General features: G+C 54.8%; 2 protein-coding genes across 7 annotated transcripts in view; one reads left to right on the top strand and one right to left on the bottom strand.

Moving 5' to 3' along the window:
* Positions 1–3,791: 3,791 nt before the first annotated feature.
* The window catches only part of ALDH16A1 (aldehyde dehydrogenase 16 family member A1), a 24,884-nt gene continuing 8,620 nt past the window's right edge, over positions 3,792–20,055 (bottom strand). The window contains exons 2-18 of one of the 3 annotated variants that reach the window (XM_036012538.1): positions 19,316–19,504; positions 14,849–14,951; positions 14,327–14,453; positions 13,603–13,781; positions 13,440–13,517; positions 13,128–13,309; positions 12,881–13,033; positions 12,222–12,407; positions 12,032–12,127; positions 11,702–11,838; positions 11,441–11,546; positions 11,216–11,346; positions 10,693–10,860; positions 10,206–10,407; positions 5,020–5,205; positions 4,657–4,779; positions 3,792–4,104 (exon numbers count right to left, since the gene is read on the bottom strand). In XM_036012538.1, the coding sequence (XP_035868431.1) occupies positions 3,943–4,104; positions 4,657–4,779; positions 5,020–5,205; positions 10,206–10,407; positions 10,693–10,860; positions 11,216–11,346; positions 11,441–11,546; positions 11,702–11,838; positions 12,032–12,127; positions 12,222–12,407; positions 12,881–13,033; positions 13,128–13,309; positions 13,440–13,517; positions 13,603–13,781; positions 14,327–14,453; positions 14,849–14,951; positions 19,316–19,405 (2,409 nt within the window). In that variant the 5' untranslated portion in view covers positions 19,406–19,504 and the 3' untranslated portion in view covers positions 3,792–3,942. Of the gene's footprint in view, positions 4,109–4,656; positions 4,780–5,019; positions 5,206–10,205; positions 10,408–10,692; positions 10,861–11,215; positions 11,347–11,440; positions 11,547–11,701; positions 11,839–12,031; positions 12,128–12,221; positions 12,408–12,880; positions 13,034–13,127; positions 13,310–13,439; positions 13,518–13,602; positions 13,782–14,326; positions 14,454–14,848; positions 14,952–19,315; positions 19,629–20,055 lie in introns of those variants that run through there. The other 2 variants (XM_036012537.1, XM_028529922.2) reach the window with 2 other exon arrangements.
* Positions 19,169–20,055, top strand: part of PIH1D1 (PIH1 domain containing 1) — a 5,380-nt gene continuing 4,493 nt past the window's right edge. The window contains exon 1 of one of the 4 annotated variants that reach the window (XM_036012548.1): positions 19,169–19,233. In XM_036012548.1, coding sequence (XP_035868441.1) covers positions 19,184–19,233 — 50 coding nt within the window. In that variant the 5' untranslated portion in view covers positions 19,169–19,183. Of the gene's footprint in view, positions 19,234–19,327; positions 19,517–20,055 lie in introns of those variants that run through there. The other 3 variants (XM_028529925.2, XM_036012550.1, XM_036012549.1) reach the window with 3 other exon arrangements.

Below are 20,055 nucleotides of genomic sequence, written 5' to 3'. Positions count from 1 at the left end.
GGAGGATGCGGGGGAGAGAACGGGACCCCTCGTGCCCTGTTAGTGGGACTGTAAATCGGTGCAGCCACTATGGAAACAGTGTGGAGGTTTCTGAAAAAATAAAAAGTAGAATCACCTTATGATAGCGATTCCAGCACTGGGTATACCGTAGTCTGGCGTGTATTATGGGTGCTGTTTTGCCCAAATTTCTTGGGGAAAATAAGGGTGTGCATTATACATGGGTATAATGATTCCATGCCATGGATATAATAACAGGAGTAATGATCCGTGTGTACAATGTGCACGAAAATATGGGTGCACATTATATGTGGTAAAATACAGCATATCCAGAGGAAATGAAATCAGCATCCTTTTCTCTAAGACTTTATTTATTTGTTTCTAGAGTGGGGAAGGGAGGGAGAGAAACACCAATGTGTGGTTGCTTCTCACATATCCACTACCGGGGACCTGGCCCTGCAACCCAGGCATGTGCTATGATTGGAAATTGAACCAGCAACCCTGTGGTTCATAGGCCAGCACTCAATCTGCTGAGCTACACCAGCTAGAGCTAAAACCAGTCTCTTAAACAGATGTCTTAAACCTGCACTCCCATGTTCATTGGCAGCCTTATTCACAGGAGCCAAGACGTGGAGACCACCTGTGACCCACCCGCAGGTGAACGGAGAAAGCACTGAAACGGGAGGTCTGCAGTGTGGCAGCAACGTAGCCATTGAGGTGTGTCTGAGGTGCAATGACTGCTCATTGAGAAAAAAGAAGGGAAGTCATATATATAATGGAGTATTATTCAGCCATAATATGTTGCAAACAAGTCAGCCATCTGCAACAGTCTGAGGGACCTGGAGGACCTTAGGCTGGGGGACTGGGCCAGAGGAAGACACTCACTGTTGGATCTCACCGGCAGCCTCTGAAGAAGTCCCACTCATCCCACTGAAGAGAAGCTTGGCTGCCCGGGGTTGCAGGTGAGGGGAAACGGGGGATGGGAGTGTGGGGCAAAGGATACACACTCCATGGCGAAGATGAGTAAGTTCTGGGGATGTGATGCATGTATAGTGTGGTAAGTACAGTTAACAATACTATATTCTGTGTTGCGTGCTTGAAAATTGCTAAGAGAACAGATTTTATGTGTTCTCACCACACACATGGGAAGATAATTATGTGAGCTGACCGGTGTGTCAATGAACTTGATGGTGATAACCATTTCATAATGTGTATGTATATGAAATCGCTTTGTGCACCTTAAGAAATTGTGTTGTCGCCCTGGTTGGTGTGGCTCAGTGGATTGAGCCTGTGAACCAAAGGGTTGCTGGTTCGATTCCCACTCAGGGCACATGCCTGGGTTGTGGGCCAGGTCCCTGGTTGGGGGGTGTGCAAAAGGCAACCACACATTGATGTTTCTTTCCCTCTCTTTCTTCCCTCCTTTCCCTCCCTCTATATGTTGTACAACAGAACTATATACAGCTTTATCTGTCAGCCATACCCTAATAAAGCTGGGAAAAAATCCTCAATGAAGATGGCACCTTCCTAGGGAAGATTCCTTCCACCTCTGTGTCGCATCCTCCCCCCCTCCACAGGCTGGGTAGGGTGCCTTCTCTGGGCTCCCACAATGCCTTGAGTTTCCTCTATTATTATAGTTCATAGCACCTTAGCTTTTATCTGTCTTTCAACCAGAGCTGGACCTACCTCTCTTCTGCTCACAGACCCTCTATGGCACCCTAGTGCCCTTGGGACAGATTCCCAGCCCCTGCTGACACCCTGACTTTAGTTCGGTGAAACCCATTTCAGACTTCTGACTTCCTGAACTGAAAGACAGTACCCTTGTGTGGTGTTACTTAAGCTGCTAACTTTGTGGTAACTTGTTACAGCAGCGACAGGAAACGGATACACCTTTCACCCACAAGAACTTCGGCTCCACGAGGCCAGGTTGTCTTGCTCAAGGCTGTCTCCCCAGCACCTAGAGCTAGGGCCTCCTCACTCGCAGTAGGCAGCTCAATAGATACTTGTTGATTGACAGGATGGCTGCTTGGACAAGGAGCACCCACCCTCTGGGCTGACATGATTGGCTCAGAAGTGAAACCTGACCCAGGCTGACCAATCAGATCCCACCTCCTGGGGCTGTGGAGTAAAGCGTGGTTAGTGGTCTGGGCTGGTGGTCCATGGACCTGCCCGCAGTTGGCGGAGGCTGGTTAGCATCAGAATTAATAGCAACCACACTGCGGCAGGCCACGGAATCTGGGAAGGAGTTGTCAAGTCACAGATGGTAACGAGAGCTGTCCAGGGACTTTCCTCCGACTCTTGCATTCCTATGTCTCTTCTGTCCAAACACCCACCTCCTGGGACCGGTAATTTACTCGTCCCAGGAAAAGGTACCCTTCTCCTTTCCCAGGAAAGGAGCCTCTTTGGCTCCAAGGTCAAATCAACCACTAACAGCCAACATTCATTAAGCGCGTCCTGTGTACAGCTCACTGAGTCAACCCAACAGGCGGTAACTGCCAGCTCCGTTCTACAGATAAGGAAAGAGGGGCTCAGAGTGGCCCAGGAGCTTTCCTGAGGTCACATGCCACAAAGATTTGGAGGAAGCAGATAGGCAGATACGGGTCCTGAGAGACTGCGTGGCCCACGGAAAGCACGTGCCCTGGCTCAGCGCTCACACTCAGGTTCCCAGGAGCCGGGGCGCACAGATGCACATCTCATCCTGTTTTCTTTACTCGAAGGTGTCTCTGCAGACTTCCAAGAAATTTCCGTTTATCCTAAACTAGTGTAAGGTGGGTTTTTTTGTGTTTTTTTTTTTGCTGCATCAAAAAGAATTCTAGCCTTGGCTGGTGTGGCTCTGTAGATTGAGTACCAGCCTGTGCACCAAAGGGTCGCTGGTTCATTTCCCAGTCAGGGCACATCCCTGGGTTGCAGGCTGGGTCCCCTAGTTAGGGGTGCGTGAGAGACAACCACACATGGATGTCTCTCTTCCTTTCTCCCTCCCTTTCCCTTCGTAGGGAAAATGGAGTCAGTCAGGGTCCCTCACCTGGATGTCCAGGGTAAAAATAACTTAGCAGTGTTCATACAACCTTGAGCGGGGGGGGGGGCCCACATGCGTGAATGAAGCTGTTATATAGCGGAAGGTCAGTGCTGGGCCCTTGTTGGCTCTGTGTGCATTTAGTACACGAGGGACCCGGCATGTCCTGCGGGGTCACGCGTGGCCTGCAGCCTGCGTGGACCGCCCCACCCGGGAGTAAAGGAATGTCAGCTATCTCTATGGCTCCTCGAATTTCCTTCCATCTGCCTGAGTCCTATGTGAATCTGCCCGGCCTTGAACAGCTGCAAGGCACCCCCCCCCCCTCTAAAAAAAAAAAAAAAAAATCTAAAAGAAAAAAAAGAGTAATTCTAGAACAGAACAGCAATATGCTGGAACAGCTCATGGGAGCTTTTAAAATTCAGTTCTGCCAGCCGATCGACTGTCCAATCACCTGGAGCTCAACAGTGGACGTGGTGGGAACTGCGGGCATCGGCACAAGTTCCTCACCAGGGCTCTTCATGCCTGAGAGCTACTGTGTTTTCCTTTATACCGGCACACCTCGGATTCAGAGGCAGTGCACAGGCAGAGAGGGACAAAGCACAGAAGCTGCCTGTCGGAGGAGACCAGCAGAAACAACAGGCGCTGCTGGCCTGCCCGGGGCTTCTCAGAGCGCCACCCCCCCCCCCCCCCCCGCCCTGCCCCCACCAAATGCTGTGCTGGATTGCAGCCCACCCACTAGGCTGAGTCACAGCACTCAAGTGGCTTCAAAGAGACCAAAAGTTACTGCTCGCTCCCTCCCTCAGAAGCACAGCCAGTATGGGTCAGAGTTTATTTGAGGGCACAGAAATCAGAGGGAGAGGGAAGTTCCAGACATCTGGAGTCTTGCCGGGGTCCAGCTCTTCTCCGTCTGAGATGGAGCGGGTGGCATGCATGCGTCAGTCGCCCATGGGCAGCCACAGGGCCTTGGTCCGGGCCGCGCGCAGTTCGAGCTCGGGGCCTGCCCCTGCAGCCTCCTGCTCCCAGGCCCGGGGGCAGCCCCTGCTCACCCACACCGGCTTCAGGTTTCCCGCGGAGGCCCACTCCGAGAACTGGGAGCCCTGGCGTGCAAACAGCGGGTGGTCAGCTTTTCCCCAGCTTATCTGATGAGCAGCTGCTTCCTTGGCAACAAGGACTATGACTGACCTGGGGCACGACAGCTTGACCTAGACCCTGTTGCTATATTGCTTAGCTGCTGGCAGGCAGACCTTCCAGATGCTGAGGGAAATGGGGTTGACCTTTGTGGCTAGGGGACTTCCTCCCAGTGAGCAGCCCAGCTTCAAATCAGGCCTGAGGTTTTTGTTGACAAGGAGTCCCCATCAGGAGGTTTAGGTAGACTAGGGGCTTCTAACTCTGTTGCTAGGGTGTGGCCCTTGGCAATGGGTTGTCCGATAAGATTAGGTCATTGGGCCAGGCACTTCTCAGGCCTTTGTTGCTAAGAACATCTCCTTCCTTAGCAACTAGGGCTCCAACGGGGCAGGCCCTCAGAACCTGGTTGCCAAGGAGTTTGCCCCCCTCAGCAATGGGAGTTTGAAGGGCGAGAGCCACGTTCCCAGAACAGGAAGAGCCTATTGTGACATTTAGGACACAGAAGAGGGCAAAACAGAGGATACCTGGGCAGACCCGAAATACCACAGCGCCTGGACGTCCTGGTGCAAGGCCAGGCAGCGGGCCAGGTGGTCCTGGTCCCCCGTCACCACATTCACCACGCCTGCTGGCAGCAAGGTGGCCATATCCTAGGGGATGGAGAGAGTGGGCCACCCAGGGGTGGGGGGGAAGGAGCCTGAGACCCTGAGGGCAGTGGGGGCTGGGGCATGAGCATCCAGGGAAGTGTAAAGGGGCTCCCAGAAGGAATCGGACTGGGGTTACCATGGTTCCTGAAGGGTAAGAGTGAGAGCTCAGCTCCATGTAGGTCTTGGGGCACATTTCACTTGCCCCAGGGGTTGCTGGGAGCAGCAGCAGGCAGGTGACTGTACCTGGCAGACGTCCAAGGCAGGGATAGGACAGGTCCTGCTGGGCACCAAGACCACAGTGTTGCCAAGCGCCAAGGTAGGGGCCAGCAGGGACATGAAGGCCAGCAGGGGGCGCTCATCCGGGCACACGACACCCAGAACGCCCAGCGGCTCCCGCAGTCGGAGCACAGGACCTCTCAGCTCAGCTACCTGCAGGGACAGGGGAGGTCAAAGGCCAGGCAGGGGTACCTGACCACCCTCCCACAGCCCCCTGCATCACCTGCCCCTTCCTCCTTACACCCCCACCTTTGCTTCTCCATAACATCCCCAATAATAATAAAACCGGGTGATGGTTCAGAGCCAGATGGCCTGGTTTCAAGTTCTAGCTCCACCAACTTTCAGCTGTGTGACTTCGAGTGAGTCACTTCACCTCTCTGGGCCTTTGTTTCCCATATTTCAAATGAGGATAATAATAGTAGCTACCTCAGAGATTTGCAGTTCAAATGAAATGAGCGGCCCTGGCTGGGTAGCTCAGTCGGTTAGAGCACTGTCACAATACACGGAGGTTGTGGGTTCGACCCTCAGGCACAACACATACCCAGGGTGTAGGTTCGGTCCCCAGTCAGGGCACATATGGGAGACAACCAATGGATATTTCTTTCTCACATCAATGTTTCTCTCTCTCTCGCTCTCTCCCCACCTTCCTCTCTCTTTACAATCAACAAACATATCCTTGGGTAAGGATAAAAAAACCCTTTATAACCGATATTCATTAATCTGCACAGATTTTAAAGGGCACAATTTGATAAGTTTCAACACATGCATACACTCAGGAAACCATCACAATCAAGACCATGAACTTTACCCCCAACAATTCCTTGTGCCCCTTCGTGACCTCTCCCTCTAACCTGTGCTCAACCCCTCTCTGCCCTCAGACAGCCACTGACCTGCCTTCTCTCACTATAAATGAAGCTGTATTTCCTACAACTGTCTAGATATGGAATCCCAATCTACACTGTTTTTGTAATCTTTTTAAAAAATAAATTTTGTTTTGTGGTTGCCTCTTGCACACCCCCTGCTGGGGATCTGGGCCACAACCCAGGTATGTGCCCTGACGGGGAATCGAACTGATGGCCTTTCGGTTTGCAGGCTGGTGCTCAATTCACTGAACCACACCAGCCAGGGTGTTATTAATTTACTTTTAGAGAGAGGAGATGGGAGGGAGAAAGAGATGGAGAAACATCGATTGGTTGTCTCTCACCCACTGTGCCTCGACTAGGGTCCGAACCCACAGCCCAGGCATGTGCCCTGACGGGGAATCAAACCTATGACCTTTCGCTTTATAGAATGACGCCCAACCCACGGAGCCACAGCAGCCAGGGCTGTGCCTTGACCTTGTCCACTCAGCATAGGCGTTGGGAGGTTCCCCCACGCCATGACCCACTCTGTCCTGCTGACTGTGAACAGGACCATGTTGCAAGGACATGCCCTGTCTCATCTACTAACCAGCTCAAGGACACCTGGGTCGCTTCGAGGTTCCGGCTGCTATGAGTAATGCTGCCCTAAGTCTTTGTGTGGATGCATGCTTTCACTCCTACGGGTTTAAGCCTAAAACTTAAGCTTGTTGAGGTAAATACCTGGGAACCATGGCTGGGTTAAGAGGGTCACTATTCCCTTTTTAGGGAACTGCTAAGCTGTTTTCCAAAGTGGTTGCCCCAGCCACAGTCCCACCAGCCAGGTCCGAGAGTCCTGGGTCCTCCACAAGGCAGTGCGGCGGCTAATGATACAGAGGGAACTCTGAGATGCAGGGCCACTCTGAGGAAGAGTGGTCTCAGCACCTGGGCCTGGTTCCCCAGCCCAGAGCTCCGGAGTCAGGGGGAGGAGCCCATGAAACACGTGACTATAAAAATCAGGATGGGGGGCGGATTGGATCCATAGGGGGAGATGAAAGGCTGCTGGTGACCCAGGGTCCCCTAAATGGGACTGCACGCCAACTCTGGCTCACAGGCACTGCCCTGGGCTCTGGCGGGTGGACAGCGCCTTGGGGAGGGGCTGCCAGAGTCACACAGGGAGAGGCTGGGTAGTGTGGCGTCTGGGGGGACAGCCTCCAGGAGCTCCGTGTGGAGTTCTCCCACTGCATGGCCCACGGGTACCATCTTTCCTGGGTTAACACCGCCCCCCCCGCCATCTCATCAGCCCTAGGACTCCCTGAGGCCCCCTCTAACCAATTCCAGCCCGTCAGAGCCACAGTCATAGGCTGCAACCAGGCTGGGCCCACGCTGCTGTCTTTCTTTAAAAACTCTCAGGGAGCCCTGGCTGCTGTGGCTCAGTGGGTTGAGTGCTGGCCTGCAAAGCAAAAGGGTGCCAGTTCGATTCCCAGTCAGGGCACATGCCTGGGTTGTGGGCCAGGTCCCTAGTTGGGGGCACACCAAGGACAACCACACGCTGATGTCCCCCCTCCCACTTTATCTAAAAACAAATAAAACCTCCCAAGGAACTCTGCTCGGACGGACGGGGGCGGGCGGGGGCGGTGTGCCACAGACACACAGGGAGAAACTGAGTTGCCTGGTTTCAGGGTGAGGCTGTCTCCCCGCACCACCAACAGGGGCCACCTTTCCAGCGGTGAGTGCTCCCTCCGCAGGCCCCATCCTAGTCTGCCTCAGCCGCGGACCTGACACAGGTGCCAAGCTTCAACCTGTGTTAACCTAGTGAACACCACTTGCCCGCAACGGGCCCTTCCTTGAGACACTGCGTCGTGCCGCTCGCATGCTGCCGGAGGCTCTTTCAGGGGCTGAGCCTAATGGGCCACCCGCAGGTGGCAGCAGGGCTCCAGGCGCCTTGGGCCTTTTGCTGACCTGCCCCAGGCCTGGCACTGGTGGCGGCCAGCCTTGGGGCCCAGCTTGGCCCCTCCCACAGGCACCCAGGCCCAGCCGAGGCAGCTACCAACCATGGGTCCCTTTGGAGCTCCTAGCAGGGAGCCCAGGGCTGGTCACGGGCAGCCCCTGACATGGACCTGCACCGGAGTCCCTCCCAAGAGGCCCAGGAATCAACACATCTGGTGGCGCCACCTGCTCAGCTCCACCAGCAGCAGGTCTCGGCAGGCATGGGTGCTGCTGTGGTAAATTCCACCTCCTGGGGTCAGCCCACATGCACAGGTTGTGGCCGCCCAGAGGGTCAGCCCCGAGGGTCAGCCCCATGCTCACTCACGGACATGCCAACAGCAATCAAGGCACAACTACGACAGGAGGGCACACAGAACCCACACAAGGGACACACCAGGGGCACAGGGCTCAGGTGGTCGAAGAGATGGCAGCACTGGGCCCCACAGGACACCCGCCACACGGGACACCTGTTGGGTTTGCGAGGTGTACCTGCCATCCCTGGGACTATTTTGCAACCACCAATTTGTGCTTCCCAACTCCCTTGGTTTGACCTCCAGCCCCCCAGGTCCTCTCCCCTCTGACAGTCCTCGGTCTGTTCTCTGAACCTGTAAGTTCTGTTCCAGTTTTTTTTTTTAAAGATTTTATTTATTTATTTTAGAGAGAGGGGAAGGGAGGGAGGGAGAGAGGGAGAGAAACATGGATGTGTGGTTGCCCCTTGTGCGCCTCCTACTGGGGACCTGGCCCACAACCCAGGTTGTGCCCTGACCAGGGATCAAAGTGGTGACCTTTCGGTTTACAAGACTATGCTCCAACCAAATAAGCCACACCAGCCAGGGCAGAAAAATGGCTAAAAATTTATATAAAAATGATGATTCTAAAATATTGGTGAGGATGTATAGAAACAAGCACATATATTACTGGTGGGATAGCTAAATGGTAGAGCACTTTGAAAAACTATTTGGCAGTTTCTCGTAAAATTAAATGTGCACCACCTAGCAATCTGATTCCTAGTTACTTACTCAGAGCAATAAAAACTTATATTCATGCCTGGCTGGTATAGCTCAGTGGATTGAGTGAGGGCCTGTGAACCAAAGGGTTACAGGTTTGATTCCCAGTCAGGGCACATGCCTGGGTTGTGGGCCAGGTCCCCAGTAGGGGGCGTGTGTGAGGCAACCACATTTTGTTTCTCTCCCTCTCTTTCTCCCCTCTTGCCTCTCTCTAAAAATAAATAAATAAAATATTTTAAAAAACACAACTTATAGTTACACAAAGGCATGTATACAAAGTGCTTATTCATAATAGCCAAAGGTATTCTAGGAGCTGGTAAATACAGGAACAAATACGGTACATATGTAAGAGACTACTATTCAAAAATAAAAAGGAACGCCCTGATCTGTGCAATGAGGATGAATCTCAAAACCAACGAAAGAGCCCTGGCTCGTGTGGTTCAGTTGTGTTGAGCATCATCTGGCAAACCAAAAGGTCTCCTGTTTGATTCCCGGTCAGGGCATGTGCCTGGGTTTCAGACCAAGTCCCTAGTAGGTGGTATATGAGAGGCAACCACAGCTTGATGTTTCTTTTTCTTTCTCCCTCCCTTTCGCTCTCTCTAAAAATAAATGATTCTTAAAAAAAAAAAGCAGTGAGAGAAACCACAGACAAGACACTACACAGTATAATTGCATTTACGATCTCCTGGAGGAAAAGTAAAAGGGCGGAAAGTTTAGCGGTTGCCGAGCACTGGGAGCCGCGGGAAGGAGATTAGCCACCAAGGGACGGGCAAAAGCCTTCGGAGGGGATGGACCTGTTTTGTATTGATTGTGAATATACGACTGCATATATTGTCAAACTTCATCAAATTGTAGAACTAAGAAAGTAGTTCACTATGTATATATGACACTTCAGTTAAAGCCAAACTTCCTAAAATGTCAAACAGCCCTGGCCGGGTAGCTCTGTGAGTTAGAGTACCCTCCCAATACACCAAGGTTGCAGGTTCGATCTCTGGTCAGGGCACATACAAGAATCAACCAATGACTGAGTATATAAGTAGAACAATAAATCAATATCTCTCCCTCTCTAAGAAAGCAGTAATTTTTTGGAAAGGAAGACAGTCACGGCTATAATGCACCAAATTGATTTTGTGACCCAGTAATGAATGGGTCAATAAAAATATGAAAACACTAATCTGAGGTATGCCCATTATACAGATAAGGAAATCGAGGTACAGAGACGTGAGGTTACTCGCTGGTGATCACAACTTGGGCCCCAGGTCTAGCTCATTCCAGAGCCTTTGCCTGACCCCCCTCTGGACTGCCCACTGACCCCTCTCACCTGTAGGCTGTGGTTCTGCGCCTGTGCGCGAGCGCCCCAGTCCCGAAGCCGCCTCACGCTCAGCTTCACCTCCGCCTTGGCAGCCTTGGGCTCCACTCCGTGCCTCTCCAGCCTCAAGGCCAAGGTGGGCTCCCGGCGCTCCAGGGCGGCTGCCAGCGCCCATAGCAGGGCTGCCCGGGCTCCCGGTGACTGGCCCACCCAGCTGTGGGCAGACAGTGCACAGTGGGGGCTGATATCCTGGTTCTGGCTCTTCCCAAGCGCCCCTCCTCTGTCCACAGCCCTTCCCCCAGGGATCCTGGCCCCATGGCTCATGCGCCGAGGAAGAGAATGAAGACCCAGCCCCTATTCCATCTGCCCTGGGAGCTCGGACTGCGCAGCCCACCAGCCCTCAAGGTCCAGACCCCACCACCCATGAGCCTGTGGGCGTCCCAGACTACCCTCCCGAATGCCTCATGACCCTCGGGCTTTCCTGCGTGACCCCACATACCCAGGTGCAGCCTGGTGAGCCGCCTCCACGGCACCTCGGACATCCTTGGCTCCACCCTCGGCCACATAGCCATGGAGTTTGCCCTGTGAATCCTGGATGGGCCTGGAACTCCGGGCCCCAGGAGCCTGGAAACGGCCGGCCACAAAAAGCCCATACGGGGGTGCTGGGCTGCAGTAGGGTGGGCTGTGAGGGCGGGTCCTGGGGCCAGGATCCGCTCAGAGCACACAAGCCTCCCCCGCTGGATGGCTCACTCCGGCTCCCACGAGCCTCTGGATGACTCCAAATTCTTGGCCTCACGAGACTCTGGGAGATCCCAGACCTTCCCTGAGCAGACCTAGGCCTCATCAGGCCTGGATGGTGGGTGTGAGGCCGCAGGACCCACAATGCAATTTTCAGTGGGCCTCTGGGACCCCTCAATGGCTCCAGCGAACCCTCTGCAGTCCGTGGGGGGCCTGCCACAACCTCCCTCGGCCCCTTCCACACCCCTGTGGCTCTGGGAGATGCAGCCCCTCCAACAGCTCACCTGGGACCTGTTTCAGGCCCAGCTGGTAGGGTCGAGGGGACAGCAAGGCCAAAGGTCTCATAGTTCAGATTCTCAGAACGGTAGGGCAGCCGGGCAGGGGTCCCCGAGGGTCGCAGGTACTCATAGAGACCCTGTGAGGGGCACAGTGTCAAGGGGATGCCAGGTGGGCACTAGGCTGAGGAAGGGGTAGTGGCGGTGGCGGGGGGTGGGGTGGGGGCCACTCACATCTAGGCCGCCGTGCCGGGATGACCCGCTCTCCCTACAGCCACCTGTGGGTACCGCCGGGTCTCTGAGACCGTGGGCGTTGACCCAGACGGTGCCCACCTGCAGCCTGTGGGGAGACGGGGTGTCAGAGAGAAAAACAGGAAGTCAAGGGGGTGGGGATTCAGAAAGGCTGGGGAGGGAGACCCGGAGACAGACGGAGATACCAGGACGGGAGAGCGGGCCACCCCAACAGGCTGCTCCTCCGCCCCGGGGGCGACTGACCCGTAGCCCAGCTCCAGGGCCTGCCCCAGCCTCTCGCTCCACACGCTGGCGCTGCCGCCTCGCGGTGTCCCGTTGGCCATGGCCAGCGCCTCCTTGGCCGTGCGGAATGGGGAGGCCACGACCACAGGCCACGGCACCTGGAGGGGTGAGAGTGAGTTCACGCGGCCTGGCCAGCCCCTGTCCAACACTTGCCCCCACCAGGGGGCCAGCGGCAAGCAGTCAGCGGCCTGGAGACCGAGGCCAGGTGGTCCCACGGGGGCCTCGGAGGCTGCCCGGGTCTGGGTGCAGATGCGCAGGTGGAACAGGATCCCCAGGATGCTGGGGGCTCACCTCTGCCTGGGTGCCTGGGGCGGCTGGGGGAAGGTCGGAGACCAAGGTGGGGGGAAAGAATGGGCTGTCGGAGGGCACGTCACCAGCCTGGAACACCTGGGGAGGGAGAACCGGACCTGGGGGTCGGCTCCCAGGTGGCTCCTCCCCAAGAACCCAGAAGGCCTGGCCCCCAGCCCCTCCTCCCTGGCACCTGTGCGCCCTGGCTCTGGGCCTCTCGCACGTAGTGCTGGGCCAGGTCACGCGCAGCGGCCCCTCGGGTGCCCATGTCCACGGCCCCGTCCAGCCCTCGGCCTCCCCGAAGCCGCTCCATCCGCGCCTGCAGCCGCCTCATCGTCTCCTCCCACACGGACTCCTGGACAAGAAGCCTGAGGCCCCCCTGTTAGGAGAGGGGATATCAGGGTGGGCCAGCTCGGGGCCCATGTCCCCGCAGACGGCCGAGACTCAGGGACACACGTGCAGGGAGCAAAAGAGGGCCAGGGAGACGTGGCCAGGGACCCTGGTGACTCTCCGAGGCCCCAGGCAGATCCCAGGCAGGAGGTGGAGTGACAGAAAGCTGGTGGGTGATTCAGAGGAAAGATGGGTTAGAAAACCAGCGACATTGACACTCAGAACAATGGGGAACCCTACAGAACAGAGGCACAGGCCCTGCCCCTGAGAGCCCAGGAGAATGGGGCAGTGGGGTGCGGAAAACTGAGGCGATGAGGAGTTCCAAGCACACAGTGGCATAAAGATGGCTTTGGGACGCCAAGAAGTGAAGATTAAAATGAAGAGACATGGGGCCCCCAAGGTCTGGAGACAGACAACCTTGGCCCCCAGGATGTTAGGGGGCCCCCCGCTCACGGGCCTCACCGGGCTGCGGTCGGACCAGGCTGCATCCACGACACCCTCCACGGCTGAGTCCACGTCCGCCGCCTCCGTCAGCAGCAGCAGCGACTCGGCCCCCAGTGCCAGGCCCAGCTCAGGCCCCACGCCTGCCAGGGTCCTCTGCAGGACGCGTCCTTCCTGAAGGACACCGCCCCGCAGGTTTCAGCCTCAGGGGGGAGAAGCCTTCAGGCCCACCAGCTGTGTCCTGTCCCTGTCCTAGCCCCGAAGATACCTCCACTGATCCGCAGAAGGCCACCTTCTGGACTCCAGGCTGGCCGGCCAGGACAGGTACCAGGGAGGTGGGGCCGCTGAGCACGTTGAGGATTCCTGGGAAAGGGCCTAGTTCCCCTGCCAGCTGGGCCAGGAGGAGGGGCGTCGGGGAGGCTGGGGGCACGAGGACCACCACAGTGCAGCCTGGGGAAGGTGGGCAGCTCTAGGACCGGAGTCCAGGCCCCTGGGCCCTCCTCCCTCAGAACCAGGGATCCAGGCTCCCGGCCCCTCCTCCCTCAGACCCAGGGGTCCAGGCCTCCGGTCCATCATTTACCTACAGCCAGAGCAGGGCAAATCCGCCACATCATCTCAAGGAGGGAGAACGTGGGCGGCAAGATGAGACCAACCACTCCTGCAAGAACACATGAGGTGACTGGGACAGGCACTGCCGGGTGCTGACAGAGGACGGGGCTCGGGGCGGGACTCCTGCCTCTCACCCATGGGCTCCCAGCCTGCCAGCGCCTCTTCCTGGCTGTGTGCCTGAATTGCATGGTACTGGAGCAGCTGTAGGGCCAGGGGGATATCCCTGTCTCGAACCTCTCTGACAGCCCGCCCAGTAACCAGGGACTCCAGGGTCCAGAGCAGCCGCTGGTGCTTCTGGATCATCTTGGCCAGCCTGTGGAGAAGGCAAGGGGGACGGTCATTTCCCAGGGCCCCTTGGCCTGATAAGGGTCTTACAACATATATATCCCATATATCTGGACTACAAAAATCCCCATGAACCCTTGGGACATCCCCACCATTTACCAGGGGAAGACACTAGAGATTCACGGGAAATGTAGTCTGGAAAACAAAACCCGAGGCTGTTGTGTGAAGATTTTGTACACCTTTAACCCCCAGAGGTACTGGGGCTTACCTCTAATCTCAATTACATTTTGGGAAATGGAATCTTTGTCTCAGCTGCCCCAGGAAGTTGCTGGAAAATGGGCTCTGAGGCTCCACCAGCCCTGATGAGCCCCAAGGATATTCTGGGAATTGGGGTTTTATTATGACTAGTCCCGGTGAATACTGAGAACTGGATGTTTTAGCCTCTGAAGGCCCCAAGGCATGCTGGGAATATCAGCCTCTGTGGCCAATGAATTCAGTGTGATGTTGGGAACCAGAGTCATCTTTTCTTAAACTCTTTCCCACCTCCTGGCGTCCACACCTCAGATGCTTCACCTGGTCAGGTGCTGGGCCCGGGAGGCCCCAGGGAGTCCACTCCAGCTCTCCAGCGCGGTTCTGGCTGCCTCTGCCGCCGCCGCCACATCCTCAGGCTGGGCCTGCAGGCAGCTGGCCAAGTGCTCCCCTGGGGAGAGGAATGGGGAGACCCAGATGGAAGAGGGGAGAGGCTATGTCAGGACAGGAGGGGGTGGAGATTTCTGGAGACTGGGAGCAGGTAAAAAGGGTGGTGCCCAGCCTTGCGGAGGGTCTCAGTTGTATCACGTGACAACTGGGGATAAGTCTATTGGTCACTGCTCTGGCTGCCTGCTGCAGGCAAGGGAAGGATTTTTGGAGATGGTGACTCAAAAGCATCTTCAGAGACTGGGGACCATATTAGAATAATTATTATCAGAAGGAACCAGAACTCTCAGCCTCCTCCCCCCACCAGCTTTGAGCCAAGAGAATGGGGTGTCTTTGGTGGGGATGGCTGGGGGGCATGGATCCCTCCCCCTCCCCTGCTGACGAGGGGACACCTCCTACCTGTGACAGGATCCTGGCAGGGCAACGAGTCCCTGTGCTCCGGTTTTAGCCACTTTCCGTCTACATAGTGACCCAAGCACCGGTCCTGGGTGTCCAGCCAGGCCTGGGTGGGAGGAGGGTGGACACAGTTTGGAACGCGGCCTGGGACACAGCTGGGGGAACTGGATCCCCACCCAGTGTCCTCTGGGAGGGAAACACCTGTCCCCCTTTGCCCCATCCAGCTAATTCTTTTCCTGTGTAGGTGGAAATACGCGTAAACATAAGGGACATGTAACAGAAATTCACCATTTTAAAGTGTACAATTCAGTGGCGCTTAGTACATTCACAGTGTCGTACAACCATCACCTCTAATTCCAGAACATTTCATCACCCCAAAAGATAACTCTGTAGCTATTCAGGCGGTCATTGTCCTTCCCCCAGTGCCCTCAACCCCTGGTACGTACTAGTCTGCTTTCTTATTTATTTTTAGAGGGAAAGGGAGGGAGAAAGACAGGGAAAGAAACAATGTGTGGTTGCCTCTTGGGCACTCCCCTTGTGGGGACCTGGCCTGCAACCCAAGGCCTAATCTGCTTTCTGTCTGCATGGATTTGCCCATTCTGAGCATTTTACAGAAGGGGATCCCACGCCATGTGGCTTTTTTGTGGCTGGCTTCTTTCACCTGGCATGGCGTTTTGGAGGTTTGTCTGTGTCGCCGCCTATTTCAACGTGTCTTTTCATGGCTGTCTGATATTATCTGCATAGGCCACATTTTGTTTATCCATTTGTCTGCTGATGTGTACTTGGGGTTGCTTCCGCTTTTTGGCTACTGGGAACTGTGCTGGGAGAAATGTTCACGTGCAAGTTTTTGTTTGTGCCCCAGCGACCCTTGTCAGGGTCCTGGAAGCAACGCCCATGAGACCGTGTGGCTTCTGAGCCAGGTGGCATCCGCACCCCGCTGTGGAATGGCGTTCCCACCCATCTCAGTTGTCATCACTTGTGGATTGGGTATGGCCCTCACGAAACACAGACAGGGGCAGTTTATTAGGCGGTGACATGTCTAATCGAGCCCAAGGCATCGCACATGGGCCTTGCAGAGGGCAGCTTGGTGAGGGGACCCTGGAGCGAGGCCTGCCTCTGGGACTTACTGTGCAACCTAAACAGATCTTATAATACCCTGGCCTCTGCTAAGCCACCTGGGAGTCGGAGGTGACAGTCCCCCCCGCCTCACAAAGCTGTGGTGAGAATTAAATATATCACGTGTATTATATGGTCAGAGCAGCACTACTTAAAACTTTCTATTGATGTTTTAATTTTTTAAAGGTTTTATTTACTTATTTTTAGAAGGAGAATGGAGAGACAAAGAGAGAGAGGGAAACATCAATGTGTGGTTGCCTCTTGTGCATCCCTACCGGGGACCTGGCCCACAACCCAGGCTTGTGCTCTGACTGGGCATTGAACCAGAGACCCTTTGGTTCGCAGGCCAGTGCTCAATCCGCTGAGCCACAGCAGCCAGGGCTGACTTTCTATTAATCTTGTTTCATCTCTTCCCCCACATTGGCTTCATGGCCCTGGTCCTGTCTTCTCCAAATCCTTGCTAAATCTAAGCCACACTTCCCACTTTTTCCGTTTTCAAACTCTTCTCTCAGCATCCCCGATGTCAGTCTCGTGATCTTTCTCTTCCCCTGCCAACTGGCCCTTCTCCTTATTTTGTGTTAAAGTCAAATGACCAGCCACAAGTTCCTAATTCAAACCCCATCCCGCTGGGGAAGAGAGTATGAAACAGTTGAGGGTGTTTGAACCTGAGCTAGGCTGTTAACATCAATTAATATGTTTAGCCCTGGCTGGTGTGGTTCAGTGGACTGAGTGCCGTCCTGCGAACCAAAGGGTCGTCTGGTGGATTCCCAGTCAGGGCACATGCCTAGGTTGCAGGCCAGGCCCCAGTAGGGGGTGCGCCAGAGGCAACCACACATGGATGTTTCCCTCCCTGTCTTTCTCCCTCCCTTCCCCTCTAAAAATAAATAAATAAAGCATTTAAAAAATCAATTAATTAACTGATATTAAAGAATGACTGGTAATGGCAGGCCTGCCAATGGCATGGCGGTTATGGTACATTATGAGTCCCTCTGTGTTAGAAATGAGGAATCAAATATTTATGGGAAGAGATAACAGGATACCTGGGATTTAATCACTCCAGAAAAAGAGAACAGAAAGGGGCACAACACTGGACCAAATGTCAATGATGGCTGAAGCCGAGGGATGGGTACATGAAAGTTCATAAAGTATTCGATGGAATTTGGCAACGTTTTCTCCCAAAGGAAAACAAAACCCCAAGTGAATGCCCCCAGGGTCCTGGCAGCCCACGCCGGTGTGGGAGAGGGCCTGGCAGAAACTGGGAAGCCATGGCCTGTCTAACTCTAACTGTCACGAAAGGGTCCAGATGATCTTTGTCAGGGGATGTGGATCAAAAGTTGCCAAATGTGGGGATTTTATTTTCAACAGAAGCTGGAATCCCGGATGTTTACATGGAATTAGTTGTCCATTAATTCACATTTTTACAAATCAAGTTTGGGCCAAAGAAAACATGTTTGTTGGCCGAATCTGAGCAACAGACTGTAAGCTTGAGACCTTTGTTTGGGGAGAGGTTGGGGTACCACAGGCTCTGGAATCTGAGGGCTCGGCTTCAAATCTCAGCTTCCTCTTTTGAGCTGTCGCCATGGGCAAATTACCTCTTCAAGCCTCTGTGTGCTATCACTAAAATACTGACAAGCAGCCCTTTTCTCTGTGGCTCTGGGTGGGGGGGGCACTCAGTGCAATTATGATGAGCACAGACCGTGGCATATAGAGAGCAGCCAACAGCCCCGGCTGGTGTGGCTCAATGGATTGAGCACAGGCCAGTGAACCAAAGGGTCCCGGCCCCCAACCCCCTTCAATTCCCAGTCCGGTCACATATCTGGGCTGTGGGCCAGGTCCCCACTAGGGGCGTGCGAGAGGCAAGCACACATTTATATTTCTCTCCCTCTCTTCCTCTCTCCCTTTCCCTCTCTCTAAAAATAAATAAATACAATCTTTAAAATGCTCTACTGGATAGCATCTTTAAAAATAAAGCAGCCAATAAATACAAGCCACTATCCCATTACTATTTCATGATATTCCACTTCTAACCTCCAAGTGTGGGAATTGTCCGTACTTTGTCCCAGTTCCTTTTATCTGAGTCTGTTTCTCTAGATAATCTTGTCACTCCCACGGTTCATTTATTTTTCTAAGTTGGTGCCTCCCAGGTCCCTGTCTCCAGACCTGAGGCTCACAGTAGTGTCTGACCGCTGCACCTGGCTCGTGCCTGTCCCCAAGTCCCCCACACTCCAATATGTGACAACTCAGCTCAGCATCTTTTCCCAAAAGCCTGCTCCTCCAGCGTTTACCTTGGAGGAGGGGAGGAGGAACAGGCACCCAGTCACAGAGCCAGTCCCCTAGAATTGTCCCTGCCCTTTCTATTCCCCAAACCCTGTTCATCCTGCATCCTTGCCTCCTCCCCTCCCTTCCATCCCCAAAGCTGGCACAGACTCTGGTCTCAGCTCCTTCCATTCGGCCTATTATTCTAGCCTTCTCCTCTCTCCCTCAAGAGCGCTTCTCACGCTTGGGTGCTAGAGGACCCTGCGAATTGACCACAGCCTCACAGGGGGGAATTGAGGGACCTGAGTAATTACAGAAAATTCAAGGCACCTTACTGGAACCACCAAAACGTTGTGGGAGGCCCTGAGGGATCACAGGAGTCCTGGGGAATTTCTGAACACCGTGGCTCACGGGTGCATCATCATGATTTTAAGAGGCCCTGAGGATTATGGGGGCCCCACGGGACATTCTGAGAGGTATGGGGGACTCACGAGGGTACTCTTAGGGGTTGTATAAGTTCAGATGTATTCTGGGGTTCTCGGAATTCTCGGTATCAAAGACGCCCCACAAGTAGAGGGGACCCTAAGAAATCACGGGGACTCCACGGAGGTTCCGGGAGATTAAGGGAGCTCCACAATAATTCGGGGGGTTGCCCTGGAGGGCCACGGGAGGCACAGGATGTTCTGAGGAATCATGGGAAGTCTACGGGGGTTCGGAGGTTCGTTGGAAGATCATGGGAGCCCCACGGGAATTCTGAGTCCCGCGGAACCACGGGAGGTTCTGAAAGAGCTCTGAAGAATCAAGGAACCCCGAGGTTGGCGGTGTATGAGGAATCGCGGAAACACCGCCCAGAGCTCGGGCCGTGCGGCAAGAGAACTACTGAAGGCCAGGAGAACAGACTAAAAGGTGAAGAGGCAGCAATCCCAAATACTCAAGCGAACGCGATCCGGGAGTGGGTTCCCAGGGATGGCGGAAATCACGGGAGCCCAGGGGGGCGGAGTCGCTGAGCTGCCGCGGTGGGTCACGGGAGTCGGCGCGCAAAACGGGGCGGGCGTACAGGGGAGGGGGATCGGCAGCGCCGGCAAGGTAGGCCCTCACCAGCACGCATGCGTGGCTCTCCGGCACCGGTCCGTACTCCAGCGTGGTGAAGATCTCTCGCGCGCGGGACTCTGCGCGCGTGGCAGCCATCACCAGTCCAGACCACTTTCCACCGTCTGCCGGGCGCTCTGCCCAAGGAAACCTTGAGGTCCAAAGGGTGGAACCGCCCTCTCCAGAGCAAAGGGCGGGCTGCAGGAGATCGTGATCCAACCTTAGCACCCGGCGACCCCGCCCACGTGCCAACATTTGGGGAACTTAGTTTGGAGCATGCGCAGTCCTCAAAGCGGAGAGGGGTGGTGGCTGGGGACGCGAGAGAAAATGGGGGTCCCTTGCAAAATAATTAGAATTCCAGATTTAGAAGGGTGGCCGTATTGGGGCGTCTTCCTACTACCCCGTTCACAAAAGTACAGCTTTTGGTGCGAACTTTATTTACTAGGGAATCGAATCTATCTTTGGGACGAAGCGATAGTTCAGAGATCAGAAGGGAACCTTTTAGGATGGACACTGCAATTTAGGTTTTCCAGAATGTCCCAGCTTTGACTGTCCCATGACCCGGCCAGGTACTGTTGTCAGGAGGGAAGTGTGACTTTAATCGAGAGCGGAAGTGTGGCACTGAGAGGTCTCAGTATTTAATTATTATTGGTTGAGGTGAAGGGCGTGGCCTCATGCTTAGGCTGTGATTGGTCCGTAGCAGAAGACGGTTGCTGGTTAGCGAATGAGCGTTGGGGTAGTCGGAAACG

Source organism: Phyllostomus discolor, chromosome 12 (assembly GCF_004126475.2).
Source record: "Phyllostomus discolor isolate MPI-MPIP mPhyDis1 chromosome 12, mPhyDis1.pri.v3, whole genome shotgun sequence".
In the NCBI taxonomy this organism is placed as follows: Eukaryota; Metazoa; Chordata; class Mammalia; order Chiroptera; family Phyllostomidae; genus Phyllostomus; species Phyllostomus discolor.
Note: the sequence above shows the minus strand (reverse complement) of the source record. Positions and strands in the feature narration are given on the sequence as shown.